The sequence below is a fragment of the Odocoileus virginianus genome, chromosome 10 (genome assembly GCF_023699985.2).
Source record: "Odocoileus virginianus isolate 20LAN1187 ecotype Illinois chromosome 10, Ovbor_1.2, whole genome shotgun sequence".
Classification (NCBI taxonomy): Eukaryota; Metazoa; Chordata; class Mammalia; order Artiodactyla; family Cervidae; genus Odocoileus; species Odocoileus virginianus.
Genome location: NC_069683.1, coordinates 43,975,266 through 43,991,204, shown reverse-complemented (window position 1 = coordinate 43,991,204; position 15,939 = coordinate 43,975,266). Strand labels below are relative to the sequence as shown.

The 15,939-nt window shown below is 45.2% G+C and overlaps 1 protein-coding gene across 2 annotated transcripts in view; it reads left to right on the top strand.

The window, feature by feature from the left end:
- SORL1 (sortilin related receptor 1) overlaps positions 1 to 15,939 on the top strand; it is a 159,450-nt gene that overhangs the window by 68,552 nt on the left and 74,959 nt on the right. For both annotated transcript variants that reach the window (XM_070473463.1, XM_070473464.1), the window contains exons 13-16: positions 8,825 to 9,003; positions 10,753 to 10,939; positions 13,800 to 13,928; positions 14,747 to 14,832. In XM_070473463.1, coding sequence (XP_070329564.1) covers positions 8,825 to 9,003; positions 10,753 to 10,939; positions 13,800 to 13,928; positions 14,747 to 14,832 — 581 coding nt within the window. The remainder of the gene's footprint in view (positions 1 to 8,824; positions 9,004 to 10,752; positions 10,940 to 13,799; positions 13,929 to 14,746; positions 14,833 to 15,939) is intronic.

Genomic DNA, 15,939 nt, shown 5'->3' with positions numbered 1-15,939 from the left:
CATGCTGCCTCTATTTGTTAGTTACCTTTTCATCATATGCCTGAATTCCTCACCTCATTAACATGGTCTTTGTAGACAAGGATTTCTATTCTATGCAGGCTAGCAGGCACTTAGTAAATGTTTGATTGTTTGATAAATAGGTCATGCACACTTAGTGTTCCAATGTTGCTTAATTTTTTTCCTGGTTAATAAAACTGGAAGGGTTGGGGTAGCATGGCAGTCTTACAAACCCCTGGGGGTCGGGGGCAGTTCTGTGTGTTCTGTGGTCAATCACAATCCCTGGAACACAAATGTGCATGGCAGGGGGTCCCCAGATGTGTGCAGCCTGGTGAGAATGTGACTGTCAGGAGTTCAGGTTCACACTGGACAGAAATTGAACATATTTGTTAGGCATCATTTTAGGTCAATTGCACAAACATTTGCTGAATATCCATGAGAAGCCAGTTGTTATTCTAGGAAGAGAGGATACAGAGGTTAGTGAGGCATCCTTTGGGAGATGGCCAGCCCCACTGTGGCTCCGAGATGTTTCTTAACCAGCTGGAGGGAGAGACCAGGCGACAAGCTTTCTGACCCAGAGCTTACCCAACCTTAGGGAGTAAGGGATAACCGCTAACTCAAGGAAGAGGTTTAGTGGAATAGAGGTTGGAACCTTGCTTAATGTAAGAATTAAGTTTAGGTGGGGTTTTTTTTGGTTGTTCTTTTTTTTAATTATTCATGTCCTTCTCTCCCTAATTAGCACAGCTAACTAAGAGTTTACACTTACTTGTTTCAGCTTCTGCTCTGATTCTCCACTAAGGCTGTTTTTTTGTTGTTGTTGTTAATTGAAATTGAGAGTAAGAAGAGGAACAGTTTGTTTTGCTCCTGCATGTCTGAAATGAGTAAACAAGAACTTCTTCTGGGAGTCGCTTGCCCCTTCATTCAGCGTGCTATCACCGTGAACCTGCTCAGGGGTTTGCAGGTCTTTCTTGTGTAGAATCAGTGTTCTGCAGAGAGGGGGGTGTTTTGTTTTTACACTGACCAAAAACAAACCCAAATCCTAGCTGGTTGGTCTGACCAAGAGGGACACAATCAGTTTTATTTCTTCCCGCTGGCTCGCCTGTCAGCATAAGGATATTATTAGTAACTACTAATAATAGTAGTTGGGGACATTCCCCAAAGCCTCTTTCCTCATAGGAGAGTTCAGGTTGCATAGGGTTTCCCTCTGTGAGTCCTGAAAAGCCACTGCCAAGACTCCGCCCAGCAGTGCAGCTGTCTTTTCTAGACCTGAGTTCTGGAAGCAGCCTCACAGTACTAGAATGTGAGAGGTGGCAGATAACCAGTTGGTTTGGTTGCAGAACCTGATCTCATAGTAACTTTGATGGTTGAGAGTAACCCCACAGTTCATTTTTACACCCATGTGGTTTCTTCAGCCCCTTGGGTTATAGAGGAGGAGGTGTTCTTATCAGTCTTTAACTGTTAAGAAACTGAAGACCCAGAGGGATGGGATGGAGAGGGAGGTGGGAGGGGGGACCGGGATGGGGATACATGTAAATCCATGGCTAATTCATTTCAATGTATGACAAAAACCACTGCAATGTTGTAAAGTAATTAGCCTCCAACTAATAAAAATAAATGGAAAAAAAAATCCAATAAAAAAAAAAGAAACTGATAAATCGGGTAATATATATATATATATATATATATGCATTTCATTTAATTTCCTCTAACATAAAATAGTAATTAATGCCTTTCTGTTTGCCAGCAGCAGAAAAGTGAGTAAGAGGTCTTATTCCTGATAAATGGTAGCTGTTGTAGAAGATACTGAAAAATCAGGTCATTAAATAAGTAGGTATGTTACTGAACCAAACTTGGGTCTGCTCGCCCATCTACTGACGTTGGGTTGTGGTAAAGAAAAGAGCAGCATTTATTGTAAGGCATCAGACAAGGAGTTCAGGACAACTAGTGCTCAAAAAGCTTGAGCTCCTTGATGGGTTTCAGGAGAGCATTTTTAAAAAAATTTTATTTTGTGTAGGAGTATAGCTGATTAACAATATTGTGATAGTTTCAGGTGGACGATGAAGGGACTCAGCCATGCATATTTTGTTCTCCCCCACTGTCTTTTCTCATCCAGGCTGTCACATAACACTGAGAAGAGTTCCCTGTGCTAGACAGTAGGTCCTTGTTGGTTATCCATTTTAAATGTAGCAGTGTGTAAAGACCAGATGGGGCTTTCCGGGTGGCATTAGTGGTTCAGAATCTGCCTGCCAATGCAGGAGAGAAGAGATGTGGGTTTGATCCCTGGATTAGGAAATGGCAACCCACTCCAGTATTCTTGCCTGGAGAACTGCATGGACAGAGGAGCTTGCTGGGATATATATATATATATATAATACACACACACACACACACACACACACACACACACACCAGCCCTGCAGAGTTCTGGAGAACTGCACACACACACACACACACACACACACACACACACACACACACACACCAGCCCTGCAGAGTTCTGGAGAACTGCACACACACACACACACACACACACACACACACACACACACACACACACCAGCCCTGCAGAGTTCTGGAGAACTGCATGGACAGAGGAGCTTGCTGGGATATATATATATATATATATAATACACACACACACACACACACACACACACACACACACCAGCCCTGCAGAGTTCTGGAGAACTGCACACACACACACACACACACACACACACACACACACACACACACACACACACACCAGCCCTGCAGAGTTCTGGAGAACTGCACACACACACACACACACACACACACACACACACACACACACACACACACACACACACCAGCCCTGCAGAGTTCTGGAGAACTGCAGACAGGGAGCTTGCTGGGATATATATATATATATAAAATACACACACACACACACACACACACACACACACACCAGCCCTGCAGAGTTCTGGAGAACTGCACACACACACACACACACACACACACACACACACACACACACACACACACCAGCCCTGCAGAGTTCTGGAGAACTGCATGGACAGAGGAGCTTGCTGGGATATATATATATATATAAAATACACACACACACACACACCAGCCCTGCAGAGTTCTCTGATTGCTTGATATTGAGGTAACAGTGTGGTGTCACAGGGGTTCACATTATCCATCCTTAGGCTCCAGTAGCTATGCTCATTGTCATCAAGTCGTTAACATCTTCCATTTGGTGGTGGTTTTAGCATCTGTAAAACAGCTCAGGAAATGTGCATCAGACACTCTTATGTAGGTATTTCAGAAAGGAGATGCAGCGGAGAACCTGGGGGAGGGGTTTGCCTGGGGGAGGCATCATGGGGTCTTGCTGGGTTACAGGTATAAAGTAGAGGGGAGCGCAGGGTCCTAGGGGAAACCACAGAAGGAGGGCCAGGCAGGGTCCTAGGGGAAACCACAGAAGGAGGGCCAGGCAGGCTTCTGGGAGGAGAGGAACCTTGGGCTGAGACTTCAAGGGTAAATAACAATGCTGGGGTACTGTCCCAGGGTCAGAAAGAGTTTTAGGGGAGACCAGCATGAATCAGTGGAAGGTGCAAGTCTTCAGTGTTGATAGAATGTAGATCTCAGGGTGGAGGTGTGAGGACTGAGACCCGAGGTAGGTGTGTGAGAAGGGGCCAGGACCCCCCAGGACTTTTATGTGCTTTACCAGAGAGACTGGACTTTGCTTTTGAAGGGATGGGGTCCCTTCAAGGGTTTTAAATAGGAGAATGACATGGCTTGTATAGAAAGATGGCTCTGGCAAGGTTGAGGAGCGTGAATGTTTTCAACTTCTTGTTTATTATTTATTTTTGGCCATGCTGGGTCTTTGTTGCTGCATAGGCTTTCCTCTAGTCGAGGTGAGCGGGAGCTACTTTCTAATTGCAGTGCCTGGGCTTCTCATTGCTGTGGCTGCTTTGTTGAGGAGCACAGGCTCCAGAGCTCGAGAGCTCAGTGGTTGCGGCTCCTGGGCTCTAGACCACAGGCTCAACAGTCGTGGTTCGCGGGCTTAGTTGCTCCGAGGCATGTGGGATCTTCTCAGACCAGGGATCGAACCCATGTCCCCTGCATTGATAGATGGATTCTTTACCTCTGAGCCACCAGGGAAGCCCAGGAGCATGCATTTTCAAAGGACCAAGACTGGAGGTGAGAGATGTTGCTTAGATGGGGACCAAGCATTTTCAGGACTAAGTCTGTAGGAGTTGCTTCTTGACCAGACAGTTTGCAGGGGCTGAGGGGTGACAGGTCAAGATGACCTGTCATATCATTCACAGAAAAGCAAAGGAAAATGAGTCGGCCGGAAGGACAGGGGGCTGAGTGCACATTTGGACAGGGGGAACTGACGTGGCTGTGGGATGTCCACGGGGAGATACACAGCAGGAATCTGGCAACATTACATCCTCTAGTTCCACCTTCCACCATCCATTGCAAGAATTGCCTGTTATCCGTGATGGATGATCACCCAGTCTTTGCTTGAATAATTCTAGTGATGGAGACTTCGCCAAATTGAAAAATAAAAAGCTTCTATTTCAGCTTGGGACAATTCGTTGTTCATGTGTTCATGCACTCTATTTATCTATTCCCTTACGAGTGGAAGTTCTCAGGTCAGAGAGAGCCTAAATCTTCCTCACTCCCATTTCTGTGCAGTGGGCTGAGCTCTGCTTCCAGGAGATGCACCCAACAGGTATTTCCTCTTTTGCTGAAAGCCTTTCAGATGCTTGAGGACCCCTGCCTGTTCTCCGGAGAGCATCTCCCATCCATGGCAGACTGCCCCAGTTCCTTCCCTCTAGTGCTGTAGGATCCTGAATCTACACTCCGTAGGTTCTCTCTCGGGTCCTTCTCACACTGTCAGGGTTTTAAGATGAGGGGCCCGATCTGTCTCCAGCAGCCTGAGACACACATCCCATTGGCACTGCATGATCCTAGAGACTTGATTTCTGTTAATAAAAACCTAAGACTGTTTTTACACTTCGACAGCCTTCTCAAGCTGGTTGCTTCTACTAAATTATGTTTTTAATTGAGATGTCCTTTACACACCATGAGATGCTCTTATCTTAAATACACCATTTAATCCATTCTGAAGGTTGCTTGTCAGGATGGAGAACTTTTCCATCACCCCAGAAAATATCCACATGCCCCTCCCCAGTCAATACTGTCCCCTCAGTCCACTGCCACGAATATCCTTATGAAGACAGGAACACCCTTATCATTACCTTGTTCTCAAATCAAGAATTAACCCCAAGAAAAAGAAACAGGGTTCGTTTGTTATGACTTGTGTGTGAAACTGTTTGTGTTCCCAGCTCTACCTTCCTTTGTATCTAAGTTCTCTCAAATCAGCTGTTTCATAGTCCATTCTTGAAACCACTTTTTTCTTAAGGGAAATAAAACTACTTTTTTCTCATCTAGTTTTGAGATCTTTATCTGTTCTCGTGGTTCTTTTTAGAGATTATTAAAAGGAACTTTGCAATCATTCCTTTAAATCTTTCAGTTCCCTCAAATGTGCTTTATTTCATATTCATTTTCCTTTAACTTCCTTTTTTTTCTGCTTTGTCCACTTTGAAGTTCATTCTCCTTAATAAAGATAAATCCAACGTAGAAATTGACTAACCTCTTCTGCTTTTCTCTGTCATTGCTGTTTATACCATTAACCATCAGATGGATGATCCCATTCCATTCTGATTCTTTATAGAACTTGCTGGGAAACCAACCCATGTCCCACTGCCCACTAATCTGCCAATTATTTTAGTAATTTGAAGCATTATCTTTGGCTTATTTTGAGCTTGAGCTGTTTGGTTACTGTTCCTGCAGATTACGAGTGTGAAGAATTACAGCTGAAATTAATTAGATTGCTACGGCTCTTTAAGTTTTTGCCCTTGGTTATATGACTCTTTTCTCATCTTGAATATGTTGCTTAAAAGTCTGAGCTCATCAGGGCCTTTCTGTGGAACCATGGATTTGTGTTTTGAGTTTCTACTACTGCGTCCCTTGTAGTGTATCTTGGTTATATTATATTATCATCATCATTGTGTATATAGTCTCATCTTTTTGAGAGTTTTGACCATGAGATTATGTCTGTATTTTATTTGAATGTTTTGAATTCTTCCTTCCTACATCCTCTTCCATGCCTGTTAGGAATATAAAGATGTCTTGGTTTGTTTTCTTGCAAGGTTCCTGTCATTTTCACTTCACCAACACAAGTTCTCCTTCAGAGACCAGAATTCAGCCCAGAATAGATGTTCCCTTAACTGTTGGACTGATGATGTGACTGCCCTTTCTCCAAAATTCTGAAAAAGTGTTGTTTTCTAAAGGCACACTTTATTCTTAAGTACAAAGCTGCACTTGGCCGAGCACCTGCTTTTAGTCTCAGCAATAATGTTGTTGTCAGAGTCTGCTGGGAACTTCTCAAGAAATGGGCTGATTCATTTCCTGAGGTTATCTTGGGTTCGAGGAGCTATTCAACAGAATTATCTACATGGTGTGCAAGTAGACAGACTCCCACTGTGATCGCAGAGCAGAGGGGTAGCTTCCATCGTGTCTGGTTGACATACCGACTCTGCGGGCTCAGGTTGCTTTAAGGATGCTCCTGAGCCTTTGCTTCCCAGGTGACACAGTGGCAAAGAATCTGCCTGCAGTTCAGGAGACGTAGGAGAAGCAGCTTCGATTCCTGGGTTGGGAAGATCTCCTGGAGTAGGAAGTGGCAACCCACTCCAATATTCTAGCCTAGAAAATTTCATGGACAGAGGAGTCTGTTGGGCTACTGCCCATGGGGTCAATAAGAGTCAGATGTGACTGAGCTTGAAAGCCTTTAGCTCATCACCCTGTCCCAAGAAGGAGACTAAGTTAACTTATCTCCTTATCTGCTTCAGATTAGCTTAAGCCAGAAGCACGTCAGCCGGAAGAGAATTTCTCCTCTTAGAAAGATCTGCAGAGGAGATCGCTCAGTTCCCTCTACCCTGTCCCCACTCCACCCCCACCATGACCACGGTTTAACCCGTAGCCCCCTTGCAGAAGTGCCAGTTTTAATAATCTCAAGAGGAAGTGCTTGAATTGAATGACGTAAAAAGATTTACATCAAGTATTAAGACCCTGAGTAAAAGTAAAATCTCAAAAACTTGAGAAAAGTGAAAGAAAAGTTCTGTGTTTAAATTGGATTTTGGAGAGTTCCAGTAGCTCTGTGACCCTAATTGAACCCACTCTAGTTGAGAGGTTTCTTATGGTGAGCTTCTCAACAGCTTGCTAGGTGATGACGCCAATACCAGGCACGTTTTCCTCTCCTCTTCCTCCTCCTCATCTTTAATACAAAAGTTAATTTAAAATCAATACATTGAATTCGTGGCTGCTTTTGTCCCCAGGAGGGCTTGCACACTTTTTCTGATGTAGTCTGCCTTTTCTCAGGACACACTTTCCTCCAACTTTTAATTTTTAAGAATATGAGAAAAGTTGGAAAAGTTGTGTAAAAAAGTACTCACGTTACCTTCACTTACACCTCATGTAATCACCGGTTGTTAATGTTTTGTTTGCTTTGCTTTTGCCATCTGTTTATCCTGTCTGCCATCTTTCCATCCATCCATCCCTCCTTTTAGGGGGAAATGATTTGAAAAATAGTTGCAGATATTGTACCCCTTCATAGCTCAATACTCATATCTTAAATAAATAAAGGTCTTCTCCTACACAATCAGAATGCTGCTATCATGCCAGAGAAAATGATCATGAACTTAGTGTGACTTATTTTGTTGTTCAGTCACCAAGTTGTGTCGACTCTTCATAACCCAATGGACTGCAGCATGCCAGGCTTCCCTGTCCTTCACCATCTCCTGGAGTTTGCCCAAGTTCATCCCCATTGAATTGGTGATGCCATCCAATGCCAATGATAATGGCCTTACTATAAGTATTACTTATAGACTGTTTTATTTTCTCAGTTGTCCTATATTATTTGTAGCTGTTGATTCCCCCCCCGCCAATCAAGGATTCAGTCAGGGTTTACATTTGTCTTTAGTCTCTTTCTAATCTGTAGCAATTCCTCTGCCTCTTGGGTTGTTTGGTTGGTTTTTGATAGCCTTGATGTTGTGAAGATTCCAGGCCAGTTGTCACATAGAACATTCCACATTTTCAATTCATCTAGTTCATGGACTCTTGCCTAGATGATGCGTCATCCTCAGTGCTTTATCCGAGAGGTACATGACATCAGGTTGTCTTGTCCCACTTCGAGTGCTGCTAAATTTGCAAGATTTGTAACTCTGGTCATCCACTGTAAATTACGTTTCCTCTTCTGCAGTGAATGAGTTGGTATCTTTAGACCATGTGGATGCTCTGCTCCCCAACATTCTTTCACCCAGTGTTTTTGGCATCCAGAGATAATCTTGTCTGACTTGGTTGTTGCAGTGGGGTTACAACACAATCACTTTTCTCATTCTGTCATTGTTTTTTAACAATTATTAGGTAGTACTGTGATATAATAATTTCCCTTCTCTTCCCTTTTTTCTTTATCATGTACAGACCCATACCATGTTTTCATTCATTGTATTATCTGTTACCATCATTTCTCTTTTTTTAAAGTTCACATTGTCCCAACCTGACCAGTTGGAGTCCCATGGAGCTGGCTTCTATTTCTTTTTGCATTGACATCATCAGTCTCTGAGCGTTTCCGTGCTTTCTAGAACAACCTTAAACTTCCCTGATGTTATCCCAGGATCAGCCGCTGCCCCAAGGAGCCCTGGTTCCTGTTACAGGTGGCTGTTATCTGGAAACCAGGGTCTTGCCTCCAGACTTTAACTGCACGGATCCTCTTCTTACATCTGGGCAGGTACAGCACCAATGAAGGGGAGACCTGGACCACGTTCGTCTTCTCGGAGAAGCCGGTGTTTGTGTACGGGCTCCTTACGGAACCTGGCGAGAAGAGTACTGTCTTCACCATCTTCGGCTCCAACAAGGAGAACATCCACAGCTGGCTGATCCTCCAGGTCAATGCCACAAATGCCTTGGGTAAGCGCCTGCCTCCTTGGCCCTTTTCATGGAAGTACCTTTTTTTAAAAATTGGAGTATGGTTACTTTACAATGCTGTGTTAGTCTCCACTGTATAGCAAAGTGGATCAGCTGTACGTATACATAGATCTTCTCCTTTCGGATTGACATCAGTTTAGCTACTCTCAGAAGGGTCTGTAATCCACTGAAGACAGCACATATGTACGTATACATAGATCTTCTCCTTTCTGATTGACATCAGCTTAGATACTCTCAGAAGGGTCTGTAATCCACTGAAGACAGCACGTATGTATGTATAAATAGATCTCCTTTCCGACTGACATCAGCTTAGATACTCTCAGAAGGGTCTGTAATCCACTGAAGGCAGCACGTATGCAGTGAGTGAACGAGAGATCCAGAGGCAGTTACTCAGGCACTTCTTACCAGGGCCATGCGTTCTCTGTATCCTCGTTTCCTGTGCGGTCCTGGGTACAGGCTGGGTTTAGGTGTAAGTGTGCTGAACAGGTGAATGAATAAATGCTTGAAAACCATTCTTCCAAAGTAGCAGTTCCAGTTTGGCGCATTTGGTGGGTGAACTCTACTAATGGTGCAGGGTCCTCTCACGGCTGTCTGGGATCTCATTTCTGTCTGCCGGCCCAGGCCCAGGACCTGCCAGTAAGGGAGCAGGGAGCGTAAACCTCTGCAGCATCCTTCTTCCTTCTTGCTCCCGCGTAACCCTGCCCTCTGCTCCTCTGCCGTGGCTGACGTTATTCCAGCTGCCGTGGAATGCTCTGTGGGCTACCTATTCAGTTTCTGCTAGCTGAAATCCTTTTCATGGATCAGGACCCAATGCACTTGGCTGCTAATAACCCAACCAGACCTCTGCCCTCTTCTCTGTGTCCAGAGCGGACGCGTACTCTTCACACCTTGAATTATAGATTTGTGTCTGCCACGCTTTGCGTGTCGTCCCTCATCAACGGGATCATAGGTCTTCAGGTATAAGAACCTTCTCTGTGCATCTTTATCTTCTACCCACTGGATGGCCTGATAGCCTTACGGTCAGTAAGGGTTTAATAAATGCTTGCTGATTGGGATGGCGTTGAGTTGACAGTAGTTCATCTGTTCCAGGCAGCATTTAATCTAACCAAAGACACCCATATAAAAAAGATATAAACTACTAATACAGACATTGGTATACTTTGGAATTCTTGTAGAAACCACTCTTTTTAAATTTTGAGTGGATGTGAGTAGATGGAGTGACCGTCCAGGTTGTCTGACCAATTCTCTGCCTCCTTCCATGAAGGTCCCGCACCTTCCAAGCAGTGATAGTGGATTCTCTTGCTCATGGGCCACGCTACAGATGTGTTCATGCCGTCCTGGGAATATGATAGGGAATAGTACTCCTCAGCGATGCCACCTCTTGGGAGTCCAGCCTTGACCTAACTCCCCAGAGACAAACACCTCTGGGGACCTAGTTCTAAAGGAAACTGCAGAATCTGCTCAAATCTTTCAGAAGTTTCGACTGTGAGCACCAGGGGGGCTTGCTCCCTCCCAGGTTTCTCAGGCGGACGTCTGTGTTTCTGGAGACACTAGAGGCAGGTGCTGCCTGGCCCCAGAGCCAGCCAGCGAGAGGGTCAGGGCGGCTCCGGGGCCTGTACGCTCACTGCGCAGCAGCGAGAGGCCCAGGAAGTGGGTGGCTGGGCCATGGGGCAGGCAGGACAGGAAACGCCACGTGAGCGTGCCTGTAATGCTACATTTCCTCCTCCTCAGGGGTCCCCTGCACGGAGAACGACTACAAGCTATGGTCCCCATCTGATGAGCGGGGCAACGAGTGTCTGCTGGGGCACAAGACTGTCTTCAAGCGGAGGACCCCCCACGCCACGTGCTTTAACGGAGAAGACTTTGACCGGCCGGTGGTTGTGTCCAACTGCTCCTGCACCCGTGAGGACTATGAATGGTTGGTTCTCCAGCCACGTCAGGGACCGCGTGTTCTTCTGGTCCCTCAGCAGTGAGGGCAACAGGCCGGGGCGTCCGCCTTCCCCTGAGGAAAGGGAGCGGCTCACAGGAAACAAGTGTTTACTAAGCAGCTCTTAGGAGCCAGGAGCTGTGCTGGGCACTTTTTCTGTTGGTTTTTCCATTTGGTTGGGTCAGCCGTGTGATGTGATGGAGATGTGACACCCCCCCCTCCCCAGCCCGCCCCCTGCCCCCTGCCCCCACCAAGCATGCTGCAGTAATTTATGTAGGAATAGATTACTCTGGGATTTATTTCCACAAGGGCAAGCCAAGAAAGGAACATACTGAAGGTTCCATTGTGAATAACTCCTTTTCCTTAGGAGCCCTATTTTCAAGGAAATTTGTTTTTTTATCTGAAACAAGGATGTGTGTGTGTGTATGTGCATATATATATATATATATATGTAGGCTTCCCAGGTGGTGCTAGTGGTAAAGAATCTGCCTGCCAGTACAGGAGACACCAGAGACATGGGTTTGATCCCTGGGTCGGAAACATCCCAGGAAATGGAACCCACCCCATGGCAACCCACTCCAGTCCTCCTGCCTGGAGAATCCCATGCACAGAGAGCCTGATGGGCTACAGTCCATGGGGTGGCAGAGAGTCGGACACGACTGAGCCAACTTCGCAAGCAGGCACATATATGTATTTGTGTGTGTGTAAATATACATACATATGTATGTTTGTTTATTCATTAATCCTTGAGTGGAATATCTAAGGCATTGCCTGAGAATGTAGAAGGAACAGTATGTGCACAAACAGTTGTAATGGGAGGTGGAAAGATGTAGGAACCTTGGAGGAGGAGTGGGTGTTTCTCCTGGGACTGTTGATAGGAAAGAGGAGACTGTAGTTTGCTGCTGCTGCTGTTGAGCCACTCAGTCGTGTCTGCCTCTTTGTGACCCCATGGACTGCAGCGCGCCAGGCTTCCCTGTCCTTCACCATCTCCCAGCGTTTGCTCAAACTCGTGTCCACTGAGTCGGTGATGCCATCCAACCACCTCATCCTCTGTCGCCCCCTTCTTCTGCCCTCAATCTTTACCAGCATCATAGTCTTTTCCAGTGGGCTGGCTTTTTGCATGAGGTGGCCAGAGTATTGGAGCTTCAGCTTCAGCATCAGTCTTTCCAATGAATATTCAGGGTTGATTTCCTATAGGATTGACTGGTTTGATCTCCTTGCTGTCCAAGGAACTCTTTAAGAGTCTTCTCTAGCACCACAGTTCGAAAACATCAAAAGTTTCTTTTACATCTTTATATTCCCCAATGTTGCCAATAAGAGTGGTTTTCAAACTCTTGACTGCAGCCCCTAGTAAGCAGTGTATTTTATGGTATGCCTCTTTACCTATACATATTTGTGTATGTAGACACAGGCATACATCTATATAAACAAAAGTTCTGTGAGCTAAGGCTTACTTTCAAGTATGATGAGTTTTGCAGTCTTCTGTTCTTTGTGGGGAGGAGAGGAAGCAGGTCCAGACCCTCCAATGTGCTTTCACAGGCTCACTAGTTTATGACCTACAGTTTGAAGAAACTGCTTATGAAGGGTAGTTGGCTATTGGAGTAATTAATGCTCTGCCTAGTCCCCCAAAAGGTTGAAAGCAGCCACTCTGTAAAAATTTGCCTGATTTAACAAGTGGGACCTGTTCGGTACAGTAATAAAACTCCTCCCTTCGAATAATTCTCTGTTGAGGGTTTGGTGTGAACTGTGATGTAATATACACATGAACCACTTTTCCATCTCCCTGTTAATCCTTTCCCTGTAGTAGGTGTTACATGTAATAGAGTAAATGAAACCTTTTGGGTAAAGCACACCAACCTGGAAAATGCCTTTGGATTTCGAGTTGATGGTTTAGGCCAGACCTCGGGAAGTACATATGACAGCTGCCTCATTTCAGAGCTGTCAGCTCAGGCATTGACAAGCAGTAACAGGACAGAGCCAAGACAAGACCTGGGACTCCTGCTACCTACCCCAGGGCTTTACCTGGCTAGCAGGTGGGAGTGGCAGAGATGTGGTCCCCACAAGCAGGAGGTCTCCTGGTCTAAAGGACTGAGTCCCAAAGTACGTGAGGAGGAAGCCAGGGTGATTTTAAGTTGTAAGTGGACATGGTCTTAAATAACAGCAAAGTCCTTAGTTTAGAAAAAAGACTATTCTTTTAAATTTCTCTTTTAATTCTCTCAATAGTGTCAAGGAGAAAGTCTCACTGGGTGAGATGCAGCAGACTTTTCACAACTGCTGATCCATTTTAACAATGAGAGGGCAGACCCAGAGTCTGGGTGGGGAACTGGATCCAGCTTAAAAATGCAGATTGATTTTGTTTTGGATATCATGATCTGTCTCGTTTTTGTCTATTTATGGCGTGGATAGTGGTTTTCCAATTATGGCTCTGATATGAAGTTTTTTTTGAAATGTACTGGTGTGAAAAAGTGAGTATTTGTTAAAGGGACACATTAAGTAACTTAAATATGTATATATTTAGGTGTTTATTTAGCATTGTTGGATCTTGGTTGTGACATGTGCAGTCTTTGTTGCAGGACACAGGCTCTCTCTCTAGTTGCAGTGCTCAGACTCGGTAGTTGTGGCCCAAGGGCTTGGTTGCACTGCAGCATGTGGGATCCTAGTTCCCAGACCAGGGATCGAACCCACATCCCCTGCCTTGCAAGGTGGATTCTTAACCACTACATCACCAGGGACGTCCCTAAGTGATTTATGAAGCTGGTGTGGGGCAATAGAGTAGATGTCACACAGGAGGGGCTTAAATACCTGAAGTGTGTAAACCAACAGCCTTGACAAGCCCCGACTGTCTTTTCAGTGACTTCGGCTTCAAGATGAGTGAAGATCTGTCGCTGGAGGTTTGTGTTCCAGATCCGGAGTTTTCTGGGAATTCATACGCCCCTCCCGTGCCTTGTCCCGTGGGTTCTACTTACAGGAGAACCAGAGGGTACGTCATGGTTGCCGTGTCCAGGACACATCAGGTCTGCTTGGCAAGGAGAGTGTAGGGGCCCACCTGGGTTCCTTCCATACTCTCAATGACAGAATTCCACATTAGCATCTTTCAGGTCGCTTGCACAAAATTTAATATTGTGCTGTTCACAAACTCTTCTCCCTACCCCATCCCCCATGGGGAAACAGTGCAAGTCTGCAAGCTTCTCTGAAATTCCAGTTGCTTCTTAAGTCATAAACTTCAGCCAATGCCTGTCTTCAGAGTGGCATGTTGAAGAGATATGGTTGACCCTGGAACAATACATATTTGAAATGCACAGGTCCACTTATAGGTGGAATTTAATCAATAAATACAGTACCCGTATTTTCATTTTACAGATCTTAATTAACTAAGTGTGGGGGAATGTTTGTGGTTGATTAGATATCACAATACATAGAATCAAAAGAACTAGGATTCTAGTCCCAATTCTCTTCAGACTGACTGAGTTTCCTATCTTTGGGTGAGTCATTTATGACTTCCTTTGATTTTGAGGGAGAGAGAGCAGTTATGCAGATTTTTACCTGTTGGAGGGGTATCAGTGCCCCTAACCTTCAAGTTGTTCAAGGGTCAGCAGTATATGTGAAACCCACGTAGGACCATGCTTCAGAATGTTGGGCTGCCCAATTGCTTTACAGACAGAAGCAGTTCAGAGTGAGTCAACATCCTCCTACTTGCTCTGTAGGAAAATGAATAGATAAGCCCTAATGTCCGTGTTCCTTCTTGACTGCACTTTGATGTTTCTGACTTCTTGCTTTTGGGCGGGGGGGCGGTGACAGCTATCGGAAGATTTCTGGGGACACCTGCAGTGGAGGAGATGTCGAAATGCGCCTGGAAGGAGAGCTGGTGCCGTGCCCCTTGGCAGGTAAGAGACGTACTTTTTCCCATTTGTCTCGTCGAGACATTGTTGAAATGTTACTGTGATCTCTCCCGGCTCTTCCAGCTTCATGGAGAGAAAGAATGGAGATTACAGGCCTCTCAGAGCTCCTGTCTGCCCCAAAGTGTGGTCTCTAAATGACATTTATTTATGTCCTTATGCTTTTATAGGAATGGAAGATATTGGAGGGAAATCCCGTTTGTTTGTTGACAGATGTTTATTCGGCAACTGTTGTGTGTTAGGCGAGGGGGTGCTGAGCAACTCCCATAGGTCTTCTGCATGCTTCTTGATCCATTTGTCAGAGAATCAGACTCATGGCTTTCTGGGAAGTAGCTAAGTGGTCTGTCTTCATTTTTGTAATGATAATTGTGACTGATATTTTAATGGAATTTTACACATTTTAGTTCACTTTTCCATGTGTTATACCAATTTAATCTCTATAACTACCCAATGAAGTAGATATTATTATTAGCTCCATTCTTTTTAATATGAAGAAGCATGTTTAGAGGAGAGAGTCAAACAGTTTATTTAAGGTCTCATATCTGGTCAGTGACAGAGCTAAAGTTCAGACTCTAAGCCCCATGCTCTCCTTTGACCATCTCTCAAGCATCATGCCCATTCTTTGAGCATGCATCCTTATGCAGGCTCGTTAGGAGAAACCTTGGAGCAAGTGAATATGCTGTTAAGATCTAGCATGTCCCAAATGTTTCAAGCTGATACGGTGGTGATGGTTCATGTTGAGGTATTTGTAATATACTGGGAAGATCCCCTGGAGGAGGGCTTGGCAGTCCACTCCAATATTCTTGCCCGCAGAATCCCATGGACAGAGGAACCTGGTGGGCTACAGTTCATAGGGTCGGACACGGCTGATGCAACTTAGCACGCACGCAGGCACACACACATGAAGTTGTGATACCTTAATGAAGAGCTGATCTCTTGGCATCTTTTCTTTCTTTGCTCTGTTTCTAGTCTTATTCATATAGGGCTTCTCTTCCCTCTGAGCCCTCCCTTCTGCTTGTGCCTTTTGGGAAAGGTGCGTGATTAGGGCAGACTCCCTCAGCAGAGGTGGCATCCAGTGGAACAGCCGTCAGCACT